The sequence below is a fragment of the Pezoporus wallicus genome, unplaced genomic scaffold (assembly GCF_028554395.1).
Source record: "Pezoporus wallicus isolate ANWC-B61680 ecotype Strahan unplaced genomic scaffold, APGP_CSIRO_Pwel_v1 scaffold_13239, whole genome shotgun sequence".
Classification (NCBI taxonomy): Eukaryota; Metazoa; Chordata; class Aves; order Psittaciformes; family Psittacidae; genus Pezoporus; species Pezoporus wallicus.
The window spans coordinates 1,803,841-1,819,329 of NW_026642052.1; the positions used below are offsets into that span (position 1 = coordinate 1,803,841).

At 44.9% G+C, this 15,489-nt stretch overlaps 1 protein-coding gene across 1 annotated transcript in view; it reads right to left on the reverse strand.

Moving 5' to 3' along the window:
* The window catches only part of CPZ (carboxypeptidase Z), a 33,325-nt gene extending 24,623 nt beyond the window's left edge, over positions 1 to 8,702 (reverse strand). Inside the window, exon 1 of the mRNA XM_057426762.1 lies at positions 8,362 to 8,702. Coding sequence (XP_057282745.1) covers positions 8,362 to 8,449 — 88 coding nt within the window. The 5' untranslated portion in view covers positions 8,450 to 8,702. The remainder of the gene's footprint in view (positions 1 to 8,361) is intronic.
* Positions 8,703 to 15,489: the final 6,787 nt, after the last annotated feature.

A 15,489-nucleotide genomic window follows, 5' to 3' on the forward strand; every position in this document is an offset into this window, starting at 1 on the left:
GCCAGCTCCAGAGCCACAGCTGCGTGCTCTATTCCTGAAGCTTTGCAACCATGGCTTTGTGTCTCTGCACATAGAAAGAACCAACAAATCCCTGTCCCTACCCATTATAGCTCATTTTGTAAGAGGTCTGGCAATGCCAGAAGAGTTCAGCCGCTCACTGTCTCTTTAAAATGGTATACAGAAGGTTTCTCAGGTCTCCAGATTAGCTTGGCAGGCTTCAGTTGCTGCTGCTTCTGTGTTTGAAGGAGCTTACATCTCTTCTTTGAGCAGAGGCTTCCCTGGGCTTAGAAAGAGACAACACTGCCTCCTCTCACAGTCCCATCCACAGACAGGTTGGTACAAAGAGACCTTTTTCTTCCTGACCCAGAACAGCCTTTTCCATTTTTTTGTGTTTATTTCTGTACTCTGTCTATTCCACCAGGGCTACAGAAGTGCTTTCAGTAGTACAGCTTCTATTTAAGATTATGGATAAAACACCTTATTGAAGGGGAGAAAAGCCATTTCAAGCTTTCTGAGCCCTCCGTTTAATATATGCTCCTGGTTTTAATTTGCAAAGGCAAGCTTGAAAATCTACAGTGCAGCACATACATATTTTACTGCCAAGCTTACATTTTTTCCCCTTGATGATTCAGCACTGAAAGAAGCAAGCCACTGTGATTAACCCTAACCCAGACAATAGAGCTGAACAACTAATTCTACTGCACATGGCTTGGCCACTTGCCTTTTCAAGAGCAAAGCCAACAAGAGACTTATGTGCTTGAGCATATGGAACAAGCCCAAGGGCCAGTCTTAAACTCAAATATATAAATCATTCAGTGAGGCTACACAATTACATTGTTATGACTGACAGATCTAACAAGATTAGATAATATATCTTGTACAGACCAGCACACCCCCTACCAGCTTTCTGGGTTTTTGTACAATACTGTTTTAAACTGGAAGACATTTGTATTCATTTTAGAGTATTCATAGCCAAACCTTCTACTTTTCTAAACTAAGCATTTTGGTTTCTGATCATATTAGTGTTACTCGTGGGTTCTACATGCTTCATTGAGTCAGCCTTTGCAACTACAAGCTGCCTTGTAACACTAAAAGGACAAAACTCAGTATCAGCAATAATATGCAAACACTGCTGGGCTGTACCATTTTGCTCAACATCGCACATGACAAACCACAACCTGCCTTCGGAGCCAGCTCCCAACTACAGCACGAGGACAAGAGGAGATCCATTACAGAATACTGTAATAGAGCAGAATTGCCAGGAGAAGGATGCAGAAGTAAAAAAAGTAATGGAACTGGTGGCAGGGGAATGAGCCAGCCGAGTAGCTTGGCTAGGTGGAAAATGGTTAAGCAGAAAAAGCAGCAAAGATGACAGCTACGTATCTACATACATGCAGGGGCAGAAGTGGAGAAGATCACAAGCCACACAGAAGAATTCCAGGAAAACTGGAGGAGAAGAGGAATGATTGCAAAATGCAGACCATGTGGTTTCTTCTGTTTCTGGATACATCAAAGCTTTTGTGAGCAGAGGACTGAATTCCTGTTACTAATCACTCACTCCAGCAATTGCTGAAACTGTCCCAGGGGAGTGATGTGGTTGCAAAGGGGCAGAAGCAGTAGGCAGGGCCTCGATGTGCAGGAAGTGAGACAAGCCCTGCTTTAGCCCTGCTCCTTCACATGAAGAAGCCTGAAAGCACCTGAAAGAGATTAATGCCTAATCTGCCTTCACTTTGCAGCGCAAGATCACAGCAGGAAGACACAAACCAGTGTTTGCTATTAATCATCCTTCTTTCTGACCTTCCTTCTGCCTGGCATTTAGTCAAACACCCATTTTTACTGAATTACTGAAGGTGTTCCCAGAGCAATGACACTGCAGTTGGCTCTCCTGGACTGCTCCTTTCACGAGGCTGTCTGGAGACTGCAAGAAGATGTTGCAGCTTTCGCATGGGTGATGGGAGTTCATGCAACCACAGGTCAAAATACCTGCAGATGCACACCAAGACATTGCCACTCAGCAATGGCTTAAAGCTGGCCTCAGTGGTGGCGAGTTATTCTCTCTTGTTTCTAATTGTCCAGATGCAATCCAAACAGGACTGCAATTGTAGGAGCCTAAAAGAACTGATGCAGAGCGTTTTTGTCTACCCATCTGTCATAGAATCACCGAATAGTTAGGGTTGGAAAGGACCTTAAGATCATCTGTTCTACCCCCATGACATGGGCAGGGACACCTCATACTAAGCCATTTCATCCAAGGCTCTGTCCAACCTGGCCTTGAACACTGCCAGGGATGGAGCATTCACAACTTCCCTGGGCAACCCATTCCAGTGCCTCACCACCCTCACAGTCAAGACCTTCTTCCTTATATCCAATCTAAACTTCCCCTGTTTAAATTTGAACCCATTACCCCTTGTCCTATCACTACAGTCCCTAGTGAAGAGTCCCTCTCCAGCACCCTTGTAGGCCCCCTTCAGATACTGGAAGGCTGCTATGAGGTATCCATACAGTCTGTCCCTACTGCATGTCTTGGTACCTCTAATGACAAGATCCCTGCTGTCACCACATAGAATACATCTGTGTCTCTGGCCAGTAAGTGCTGCTCCAGGGAGTCCTGTGTGCTGAAAATCTTGAGCATAAACATGATTCCCCAAACAAAAACCACTAAATGCCCTTTTTTGGCCTCAGCTGAGATATTTTCCAAGTTGTGAGGGAAAAATCACAGATTGGGCAAATAAAACATGATGAAGACAATGACAGCAAAATGGCCCAACAGTTTCCAAGTTGGCTGAAGGCTTGCTGGGCTGCACATGCAGCTGCTGCTGAACGTGCATTTGCTGTGTGCCAAGATGACCTGGAGACATTTTGAGACCATCTCCCAGTGTCTGGTCAGTGAAGGAAAGAGAAAGCTGCTCAGACCTGGGCGATGTTGCTGTTAAACCAACAGCTGGGGAGAGAAGGTGGAATAGGTTGGGAAATCTCTACAGCTGCCATCTAAGGGATCAATTTTTTATCAGGGTGACTAAAGAAGGGTGAAAACACTTATTAGGCCTGGAGCTGTGATGCCTTCATAGCTTACTTTGTGACTATATACTCTGTATAGACCAGTTCCTACTGCCTAAGGACACTGTACTCTCTACTAAGTGCTGTGCTTTAGTCAGCAGTTTACCACAGAGTCAAAAGCTTACCTTTGAGTAATGTTGAATGCCATGGCACAGGGGATCATATCTGAAAAATTGTGGCTTTTATCTTGCATGCTACAATCCTTACAAAACGTTTGCCAAAACATCATTCCGTCCTTTATAAACACAGCCTGTGCAGCCCCCTAGCATAACAGTCTTTTCATTAGTTCAGATGTATGAGAACTATTGGAGTTAACATTGCATCTGATTCTTCTGCAGCTGGTTGAGTTTTAGCCAAATGTGGTATTTTTATGTTATGAAAGATTGACAGTTAATTCAACAGCCTTGACTTAAAAATGCGTGCTTCAGTCTCGTACTGTCTCCTGGATAAGGGTGTCCTGTTATAACCCTGTAAAACTGGGGTGACAAGTAAATCAATGGAGTCACAACAGGATAAACAAAGGGATTGAAATTCCAGTTTTATTTCTGAAATAGGTTGAGCAACCCCAAGTCCTTGAACTCCATTGACCTATGACAGCTGTATCCAGCTAAGGGGGTGACTTTGTCCAAACAAGATTCAGTACTCATGAAAGCCCTGGGTCATAAAAGCCCAGCAAACAGACCAGGATGTGGCCCACCAGTCTCAAACACCATGTTCACAACATGATAGGCAACTTCTTCATGCTACCTCTGTGCTTACACCTCCTCAGACAATGGCATCTGTGACATTTATCCAACATTTGGTCCATTCTTGAGAAGGGGATGGCTCTTGTATGGCCTAGGCTACTCAAAAGGGACCACAGTAGCCATCAGCCAGCCAGCACCCCCAAACACCTCTTGACTGTGTGAAGGGAAAGGCAATGTCTACAAATGTTAAAGGGGAGCAACCATCGGTGTTACTAGGTTTTGCTAAAAGTCTATCTGCCCCTTAGGGGTTTTGCTCAAGTTTTGACTTCTACGTATTTACATCTTAAAAATGTCTGAACAAGTACTCTGAAGAAAACTTTGCCTTCAGATTAAAATCATGCATAAACTGCTTCAGCAATAAAAGGATATACCTGTGTATTGTATTTTCAATATAAACTTCCCCACGTAAGTGGCTGTTTCTGATCCCATTTCCCATGTTAAATGTAGCAGAAGATCATTGCTAAAATAATAACCGTGTAGAAATAGTAGAGTTAGTGGCAGGAATCCAGAGCAGCTCACATGACTGGGTGATGACAGCTGCGTTTACAAGAGCTGGAATTTCTCATCTTGTGACGATGTAGATGCTAGTTCTGCATGTTTTGCTTTGTTTTGAAGAGACTGGGAAAAACCCATCTTGGGTGCAGCAGGAGATATTCCTACAGCTTGGGCTTTCCCACATGTGGTGGCACAGCACTGTGGCCGTACTCGATGTCTGTGCCTGCCCATGCTGGCCATAGCAGGATGAAGGACCCAGCTGGCAGTGATAGTCCTGGGACAGAGGAGCACACTGCTGCCTGGGCACTCAGTGCAGTCACACATGTGAGAGCAGCAGTAGCTCTGTGCGCACACAGCCATGGCTTTCACCAGGAAACAAGCATTAGAAATGTCCGCAGCAGGTGAATTAACATGCTCAGGTCCCATCAAGTTGGGGCCAGTGTGAAGCTTGCAGAAGAAAATGACTCATTTAGCAAAAACCATGGCATGCTATTGAGTTAGGAATGGCAGAGAAGGGGGGGGGGGGGGGGGAATGCATAGCATCTACAAGCAAAAGGCTTCACAGTTATATGTGAAGCCATTTTTCTGTCAGTCTTAGTGTCACAGCTTAGAGAGGAGCCAGTGCCACAAAATTTGGGCATTTTCTCTGGCATTATTTCTGGCAATCCAGAAGAAATACAGCACCTGTCCCCTGCTTCCACCCGGGTGGATTTTCCCTCCCCGTCTCTCTCCCTTATCACAGAATCAACTAGGTTGAAAAAGACCTTTAAGATCAAGTCCAGCTGTTACCCTAGAGCTGCCAAGACCACCACTAAACCATGTCACTAAGGGCCTCATCTACATCCTTGAACACTTCCAGGGATGGTGATTCCACCACTGCCCTGGGCAGCCTGTTCCAGTGCCTCACCACCCTCTCAGTGAAGATTTTCCTCATAGCCAATCTAAACCTTTCCCTAGCACAGCTTGAGGCGGTTTCCTCTTGTCCTATCACTTGTTACATCACTTGTTACTTGGGCAAAGTAACACCACCCCATTTCCTCCCATCTCCTCCCGGTTAAACTCAGGGATGGGCAAGCTCAGTAGCAGGGCGAGCCAAGAAGATGGGGAACACCAAGGTGCTTGGGCGAGGAGTAGACCCACAGGTGACAAGCGTGCTAGCCTGTGCTACCTCCCACCTCCACAGCCTCAGCTCCGACAGCTCCGCTCCTCACCAGCAGCATCCGACTGGCCACGTACCCGAAACACGCTTTAACTGCTCGCGCAGGGAGGACAAGAGTCTGAAGCACACCCTTGCTGCTCAGAGCCGGCCCAGCTCCGGTGGCCCCCCGCCGCCTGCTCGAGCCGAGGAGCCCACACGGTGGCACTACAGACGGTGGCCGCGCCGCGGCAGGGACCGTCGGGAGCGGCTTGTGCGGTGTCACCTCCCCGCTCACCCTGCGAGTCCCGGGGGGTCGCACACCTGCCTGAGCACAGCCCACCCCTGCGCCAGTGGTCGCCAGGAAAGCATTCTCTGCTCATGAGTGTGCAGGAGGGGTTTCATTGCTATTACATTACAGCCTCAGACTGACCCCCGATAGCATCTCAGGGCTAGAGCTGGTCCCGGCTGCAAGGGAGTCACCTGCTTTCAGCATTCTGAGGTGTGCGACTTCAGCCTGCTTCTACTTTATTTTTTGCTGTCAGTGCTGCATTTAACTCATTGCCGCTGGAATGCATCAGTCTGCGGCAGAGATCAGCACCGCTCAAAACAAGAACCTGTGCTATTACCTCCCTCCACCAAAGGCTGCCCATCTTTCAGGAAAAAAGTGCTAAGCTGTACTTTTCTCTCCCAAACTAGAGGCTGAGAGGCCAGTAAAACTCATCAGGGTCTGGAAGTGCTGCTTCACAATGGGGCAATGTAGCATCTTATCTTGGGAAGGCAGTGGCTTACTGGCTCCCCGGGGATACAGGACACAGCTGGGGAGAAGGATCTGCCCTCTCTCAGTGGCATGGTTCCCAACCGCTGCTCTAAAAGCTCCCTGCAGCATGTGATGCCTGTGTCATATTGTGAACCTGGATGACAGTAATAATTTCCTTATTTTTCTAAACAGAAGAGCACAAAGCATTTTGTAAGGATGTTGATATTTCATTTTAGTTTCTTATTGAAAAAAAGCAAAATGAGTCACAGCAGAACGAATATCACTGATAAGTCCAGGCAGCCTGCAGAAACCGGCTCCAGCCCTGCTGGGAGTCAGGCAGTGGCACTGGCTCCTGCCGCCCTTCTCTCTGGAATGAGCAGCTCCAGGCTGGTCTCCTGCAGAGCACCACAGGCCTGCCCACTGAGATCTGCACAGGGGATCCCAAAACAGCAGAAAATCCCACTGCTACAGCTGAAGACATAACCTACTGCTCTGGATGCTGAGAGGAATTCTCTGCAAGATCTGTTTCTGAACACATGCAGCACCACAGTCCCCTTTCTTTTCATGTGGTCTGACATGACCTTATCTCCCCTTTAGAAAAGGAAGACCCTTAAGAAATCTTGCACGTCTCTCAATGTCCAAGTTGCTAGTTAATCGCATGGTCCAACATCCCTCCAAGTGTAAAGTGTGCCCCATCCTCATGCTACACACCATGTAGTGACATTAACAGCTCACTTTCCCTACCACTAGACATCCCTTTAGGGACTATTCACTAGAGATCCCTCTATTCAGCAGTCCAGTCCCATCACTTGCAAGGCGTTTCCATTGCCCGCCCTTCCTCAAGGTCTTCCCCAAAAACAGCGCAGTTCCAAACACAAAACATTCTGCTACAGCAGTTACCACTCAATAATCCATATATTTGCGGTTGCTAGGTTTAGTACCCCATGGTAAAACTTTGATCAGCTGGAACTGGAGCAGAATCATGCCTCACAGAGAAAGGGCATGTTGCAAACCACAACCTGTAATTGGCTGTAAATAGTCTACAACACTTCTTTTTGTACAGCTTTATCCAAAAATAAAATCCCTTTAGGCTGCGGTAGACCTCACTTTGATGTTCATGGGAACAGCACTCTCAAATTATATGCAGTATAAGGCACATGGACTGCACTGTGTAGCAGTTCAATGCCAGTACAGTCTACAGCTTATATTTAAGCACTGAAATAAAGCTAAATTTCCTGGAGTAACATTAAGGTCAGTTTCAGGTTAACTTATCCCTTCCTGTATTCCCATAAAATAAAGATAGATTTTCTGAATCATTTTGAGTTTGAACTCTCTGAAAATAGTTTTCCTGGAATAGACCTTGTCACTACACAGGAATTCACCTCTCCCCTATCCCCATATAAATGAAATTTGAATTAAGCCCATCCACTTGATAAAAAACACCATGTATTTTTAAAATATACTGTTAGTGTTTTTTATTAGTCAACTGGTTACTGAATCAAAAAGTTTTCAATTCATTTGGCAGCATGTTCCTATCTAACCTTTATTTGAATGGGTAAATCTGCCTTTCCAGCCAATCAATTCATACAAATTCCATATTGCTTATAGCAAGCTAAAACACACCCTACTGCTGTCGGAGCCTAATAAATCTTCTCATACTTTGGACTTGAAATAAGTGACCTAAAGCTAAAAGTAAGGAGAAGATGCTTTTCTTCAGCAGAAAAGCACACAGAAGGTCAAAAGTTCACCTTCCTGCAATCTGACTACCACATTCCTAGAAGGCAAGGCCAGAGATGGGAGAATCCTTTGCATTCCCCAAAACAGTGAGGGGGATCCTACCTACTAAGAACTCCATAAATTGACAGAAAGACACTTCTACACATGGCCTTAAGGGATAGTGATGGGGAAGCCTTACATTCCCTTCCATCACAGACTTGCTTTTCTGTTGCAAGGCCATGTCACCTCTTATCTTCCCATCCACACTTCCCAAGCGCAACCCTAGTTTCATCACAGGCACTCTGCAGAGTTCAAAAGAACTGATCCCCTTGTCTCCAGGGGAGAGTGACAACTCCCACCTCCCTCATCTTGGAGCTGGAGCCCTTTGCTCTGCTCACCTCCAAGAGAAGGAAGGAGAGAAGAACGGGTACTTTTGGGGTGGTTAGCCTTACCTAAGGTCTCCTGGCCGGTTTCACAGTGGGGCGCCGGCTTGGTGGCCCTAAGCAGCCCGCCGAGGAGGAGCAGGAGCTTCAGGACCATGCTGGAGCTGCTTTGCGCAGGCAGCACAGTGATGTGGCACTCGCTGCCTGATGGAGCGGCTCCTCGCTGGGAGCCTCAGCTCTGGCTATCCAAGCTGCAGAGGAAATCAGTGCACTGCAAGGGCATGCCCACGTCTCACAGTATAAGCAGTCCAGGCGTCAGATTTCAAATAACATTTGAGCTTGGAAAGCAAAAAGCTTTGAGGCAGAGAGGGAGGAGGAATGAGCTCCCCCTCCCCTCTGCCTCCCGACCTTCCCTCTCTTCCAGCCTGGTTTACAGTTTCATAAACAGTTTGAGCTAAGGGAGGTCCCGCAAGGATGCGCCTGCTCCTCCCCGGCGGGTCTGATGCCTCTGCTCTTCATGCGGTTTTCCTATGGGACACGGGAGCTTCTTTAAACTGTGTCTTGAGCAAGAGCAACTGTCAGGAAAGAGCAGGGGGGAAAGAGACAGAGAAAGCAAACAATCGAAAGCAGCTTTCCTCCCAAAGAATGGTATTTCATAACCCACTTAACTGCAAGTTTAAGAGACAACAACAAAGGGGCTTTAAGCTGCATCCTCTCCAGCACAGACAGGATGGCAATCCACAAAATACTCACCAGGGTCCCCCTTCCAAATGCTCCTCCTGTTCATATTACTTAAGACCCAGTTTACAGAACCAAACTTGGAGGCACACCAGTATTTTCATAAAAAAATCCCTTCACAAAAACATAGATAAGATTCCAGAACATCGATGCAGGCTTTAACTGGATGGTAAACCTACATTAAGTTCATTTTAAATTGATATTTTTTTAGTTTTTTGTTTTTTTTTTCAGGGAAATGTGTGTTTTATGTTTTTATCACTATGCAACAGGTATGGTGAAGTTAGTCTTAGACTGGATGTGAACTCCTCGTTTCTTACCTACACATAAAAAGAATATCCTGCATGACAGGAAAATAGATTTTTCTTCAAAAATCTAGACCAAAACAGACCAAAGCATCCTATCTTTCCAGACAGTGCATATTCCTTTGAGGACAGATACCTGCTTAGACAAGAGGGCAGAGAATCTGTCCTTGCAGTTGGAGCACATTGGCTCCTTCTGATCACTATCAGAGAGATAAGTAAAGAGTTATGTTCCTATATGATAACGTAAATAACCCCCCCTATTGGGAAACACACTGAAGAGGCTGACAGGACAGGATGTCTGAAAGCAGCAGGATGTCTAAAAGAGTGGTCTCCAAGGGCAGGGGTACTTCATCTTCTGCCTAGCCCCGTGCAGCCTGCAGTCAGATGTTCTGAATACCAGTCTGCCACATTCGTACCTGATGTGCTCAGGTACAGCTGAGGGCACATCTAAGACCAGTTCCTGCTGCGTGCCTGGGCTGTGCATTTTGTGTTAAAGGAAAAGAATGAGGCTGTCCAGATCTAACCAAGTGATGTGGCTGAATTCCTTACAGCAAAAAAGGCTGCAGAGGTTATACAAACAGAAGCTGACTCTGTCCTTGCAAAAGCTGATGTTTTACTGTAAGTTTCTGCAGCCTTTAAGAGTATGGAGTGACATTTTTCCCATACATCCCAATGCTTTTGAGGTGAGCTCTGCTGCAGAACAAATCCTTCACTAGTTGTAATCCCATCATTTTTCCCCTTTTCTGTCTTTTGGTTGTTGACTTTTTTGTTTGTGCATGTGATTTCTCACTTGATTTCCCACCCTTCAGCCCGTCCTATCCTCATGCATATCTCCTCCCTTCCTCCACATTTCAAGCCTCCATCCCCAGTTTAGGTGCTGCATACTTTAAGGCCACACATTTTAAAATACCAGCAATCATAAGTTTTCTTTACCAGGATCCCACAAAACATTGCAAACCACTGACATGTGCTTTCAACAGTGCTATTTAGCATCACTGTAATACTCCAGATTCATATTGTGCTCTATACTTTGTCTCAAGAACTTAATTAATTAAATGATTGTGGTTCATATTCTATAATTTCTTGTTCTCAAGATTATTGTATCCATCTAATATTATTTGTAGCTTGTGTATGCATTGATTTCCATACACACCACACCCCCCCCCAGTTCAACCATCCTTTGGGCCGTTATATCTTACTCATCAGAATCAAATGGGGACAGTATTTTCTCTGCCTTGCACAAGGCAGTACAAACTAGTGATTAACTTGGATAAACTGTGGAACAAAAAGAGTCTTGTGTCTCATCATCATAGCAATACGCTCAGCATAATTAGCCTTGCCAAGAGTCAGGACTCCTTGGACTCAGTTCAGGCCTTCCAGGACCAGAGCTACTGCCTTTACACATAGCTGCAGTGTGCTATACTCGCTCCTGTGAGTCACCCTGGGTTTCCTAACAACATTGTCTAGAGCTACAGCAGGGCTTTAAGGGGCCACCACCTCAAATGACAGGAGCAGAGCTGTACCCATTCTTTGTGCTTCCAAGGTTATATCCTGCCCCAACAGCATCGTTGTCAGAGATTACCAGTACCCGAGTGTCCTGGGTTCAGCAGTAGCAGTCATTTCTCTCCTTCTTGGTAGCTGGTGCAGTGCAGTGTTTTGACTTTCGGCTTGGGAACAGAGCTGATAACAAGGATGTTTTGGTTTGGCCAAGGACTTTGTGAGCCTCATGCTCTGCCAGGGAGGAGGGGAAGCCGGGAGGAAGCAGAGACAGGACACCTGACCCAAACTGACCAAAGAGGTATTCCATACCACAGCACGTCATGGCCAGGATGTAACTGGGAGTTAGCCGGAAGGGCTGGGAGACTGCAGGGTTGGAGGAGGTATCAGTCAGAGCTTGGTCAGGCTGAGGGGGCTGAGTTATCGGTCGACTGGTGCTGAGGTGATGTATTCTCTTTTGTTATTTCCTTTATCATTGTTATTATTGGTGGTAGCAGTAGTGATTTGTGTTATACCTTAGTTACTAAACTGTTCTTATCTCAACCTGGGGAGTTGCATTCTTTTCGATTCTCCTCTCTGTCCCTCCGGGAGTAGGGGGAGGGCAAGAAGGGGGTGGGGAGTGAGTGAACAAGCTGCCTGACTGGTTTTAAACCACGACACCAAGTTTGCACATACAGGTTTGTTCCAAACAGGAGAATGGAAGAACTGGCCTGGCTCAGCTTTAGCTCTTCCCCTGCAGCACCTGGGGTGTGGTGGGCTGTATGGCTCCTATACACACCAGCCGAGTAAGCTCTTCACATGTATGTACAATGAGGAAGCACTCAGTTCCTTAAGTTGTCTGGTTAAGGATTATTCAGTATAACAGAATAAACAAGTACCAAGGAAAGATAAATTAAAGATAAGGAAAGATAAGGAAAATTAAAGACAAGGAAAGGTAAATAGACGCTCAGGAATTAATAAGCAAGTGATGAACTTTAACAGGAGTCAGTACATATTGGTCTCTGACGGGCCATTAAAGCAATGATTTGGGCAGTGTTGAAGAGGTTAGCCTTAATATTGTTCCGTATATGAAACATGGAATGTGATTATCATTAATATTATAGGATACTAGAAGTAACTCCTGGGACCTGAAGACACGCAGGGAAACTTATGCAAAACTTATTACGGCCTGCTTGGGGGAAGAAGCAAAGGGGAGGACCGGGGTGGATCAGGGAGGCACAAGAGTGGGAAAGTCAGAAAGGATGGGTATAAAGGGAATGGCTACATGCAGACAGGCTGCTGGGCAGCATGCTTATCTGACTGAGTCCTGTGCCTGGCCCCTGAAACCTAGTCTGTTTTTGTATTAAATCTTTCCTTATCCTTTTTTTCGCCCTATGTATTTACCGCCGCTGACCTAAGTGTGAGTGCTGAAAGGTCAAAGTGCCAGCAACTGGAGAGAGCTGGATGTGTTCATAGTCCCCAAGTGAATATAATCCTAAATCTATCATGTGTGCATGTGTGGTTTACTGGCTAACTCCAGTCTGGATTAACAGGCAAGTAGAAAATGACTTGCATCTGAGAAGACTCAAAGTCCCAGTCAGTGGCTGGGTAAGGAGCTAAGGGTTCAGAGGTGTCCTGAGAGCCTGTGCTGATATTGGAGGGCTCTGTGAATACGAGCATATATGTGAACCCAGGGAGTGGGGGCAGGTGTGCTTTCACTAGTGAACCTCAGTCCTGAGCAACCAGAGGGGGGCAACAGGATTGGGCTCTCCGCGCTTACCTTTACATGAGCACTGTTGGTAAAGCTAGGGCTTTTCAGGCATCATGCATGTGTTCACCTGTGTGTGTATGCCACCGTGGGACTCATCCTCCCTGCTGGCTGAACCTGAAGTTTGGAACTGCAGTAGTTGCACCAAAAGGCCTGGGACAGGGAGACCTCTGGGTGTCAGAGCACACCCAGAAAAGGGGAATTCCAGGTACCCATTGCCTGGATCTGGCACTCAGAGACATCACAACCTTAACAAGCTTCACTGCATCAACTAGATGAAATCCTTAATAGCTGACATCCAAAAAGCTCCATACTTCTTCGTTTCTCAGCTTCCACAGAACTTCTACTTTCAAGCAGGATATAGCATAAGCAGGGTAGATGGGTGGCCTACGAATGACATTATGGTAAATAGCAGCAAAGATAAATTATCAGTTTGTCACCACCATCTATGAATGTTTCAGTTCGTCATGGAGAACAGAAGGTATGGAAGGGTTATTTCATTTACTCTTACGTTAGATTGCCTGTTCTATTCCTCCCTTCCAAGGTATTTGATCCCAGGCTTTACTGTGCGTCTTTCTGTGAAGCTTTGTCCATTTGCCTCTACATGGTTGCCACCTCTGGGTTCTCCTGTAGACCCCCACCTTTCCGAGGGGATAGTTGATCATCTATTGCTTCTCCCACCCATAAAATATTTGAATCCATCCAATCTTGCTTGGCTATTTCTCAGCCTATTATCAGTACTCTGTATATATTGTTTACCTTTCTTAGATGTGTGTTAATGCTGACTGTATCAAATAGGACTACTAGTAGGTTCTGCACAAGGCAGTTCCACCAAAACCTAAAAGCATTAAAAGCAGCTAGGAAAGGGATGATTTGGAATAGAGGGATTTCACCTCCTTTGTCTTTTCATTTCTGTGTTTTAGTAAATCTTGTATCCTTTCCAGGGGGTTAGTGTTAAGTTCTGACTTAGGCTTAAATATGATATATTCACCCCAATTCTAAAAGAATCTTAAAAAATAACAAATCCCAGAGTGATGAGCAGATGTAGCAGCATCAGCTGGATTTAATCATCCGCACTTGAATCACTGCAATAAAATTAATTTTACTAGACCTTATTGCTGGCTGCCTCTTTCCTGATCAGACCTTTTTGTCAGCCTACAGTTCACAGCACAGCAGCAGTCCAGAAATCCTCAGACAAGACTAAATACCAAAATGAGTTTGTGTCTTTGGCAAGCACTCAAAGCAGAATTAAATACAGTACATTTAACTTGCTCGCTTCTCATGATTCTTACTATTGTCAGAGAAATTTAGCAGAAGGATATATCAGACTCGGGCTGCTTTTCATTACTTGGTTCTTTTTATTCTGACTCTGCTGATAGGAGGTTGAACAATAAACAGAAGCAGTGCTGTCTAGATAACTTTTCTGAAGGACAAACAAACAGAGAGCAATTCAAAATGCTACCTCATGGGCCGTTATTCTCTCCTCCACTTGGTGCTGGTGAAGGTGGCACAGCAGTGTATGGCAGCACATCACACTGCTCCAGTACAAAGTCAGCAGGCACAGTTTCAGGATTTTACAGTCATTTATGTTAATTCAGGAGATATTTTCATTTGCACAGCAGAAACTGTTTTTTAGCTCTTTTCAGTTTCTTCACAGGGCAGAGAAGAAGAGCTGCTCTCAGGACAGACAGGGAGTGAATTAGCAACTGCCTGAAAAGCAATAGCAACTTTTCTCTCCAGAAAAAACCCTTATTCTACCTATCTTTGAAAAAACTTTCCCTCCTATGCTCTGATTGTTCTTCACGCAACAGCAGATATCTGAGGAAGACCCACGAGGGATTTCTCTTCCAGATTCTAAGTGCTAAGTTAAAAGAGAGAAACATCTGTTCTCTAAACAAATATTTTTAGTTCAAATTAACATACATGTAGATAAGAGAAACTGATGTCTCATATAGATACACAGACTATCTAAAGGTACACAAGCTATGCCAAGATTTGCATTTGTGAAGGGGAACAGATATTTTGGGATGTTTCCCGGTGCCTTTTGGGACCATCTACCTTATGCTTGGGGAGCTTTTAACTTTCTCACAGAGAATTTTCTCATCAGTGCCTTTTATCTCAGCTTTCAATTTGTTCCCCTTATGACCCGCAAGATTAAACCAGCTTTAGAAACTACCACACAAACACTGAGTACCAGAAATTTGATGGGGACGGTAAGAATAGAAAGTAAAGACCACACAAACAAGAATTTTCCTGTTTTCCTACACTGTACCCAATGAGTTTAACCTAAAATGGATCATGGACTGCAACTTTCTACACATCTCAAATACTTCACAAATTCCTTGTAGTCTGTAGCAGTTATTATGTACTTGCACCAGCTCAGAAGGGGAGGAGAAGTAATGTTCTGGTAGATCTCCCCAGAGCAAACCAGTCCAGCCGTACTTCAAAATTAATTTTCCTGTATTGGCTCCAATATTTAATTTAATTTAATTTTTTTTTTTTTTTTGTCATTTTGGCATGTTTTACCAATTTCTTTTCTGTTCTTTCCTCGTACACTGGAAACAAAAGAAACAATGAGGGGGTAGAATATTTTCCCACTATTAGCATTAGAGTCATAGATATATCTTTCCTTTCTGGTTAAATATAATAAATGTAAAAAGAAAAAAAATAAATTGCAGCTCTTGAAAATATTTAAATTATTGAAATTCAATACAAGTACTGCCAGTGATAATTAAATTCTGTTTTCATCTTCTGACTTGTCATAGATTAACTAAGTCAGTGACCCACAAAATTAGTTCCTTACACCACTTCCAGGTGATCCACCGAACTGATCCTATCATAATGCAGAGGAATGCAGAGAAGGCCTTACCATCTCAGAAAAATTCAACTGAATACATGTCTTTCTTTTAGCAT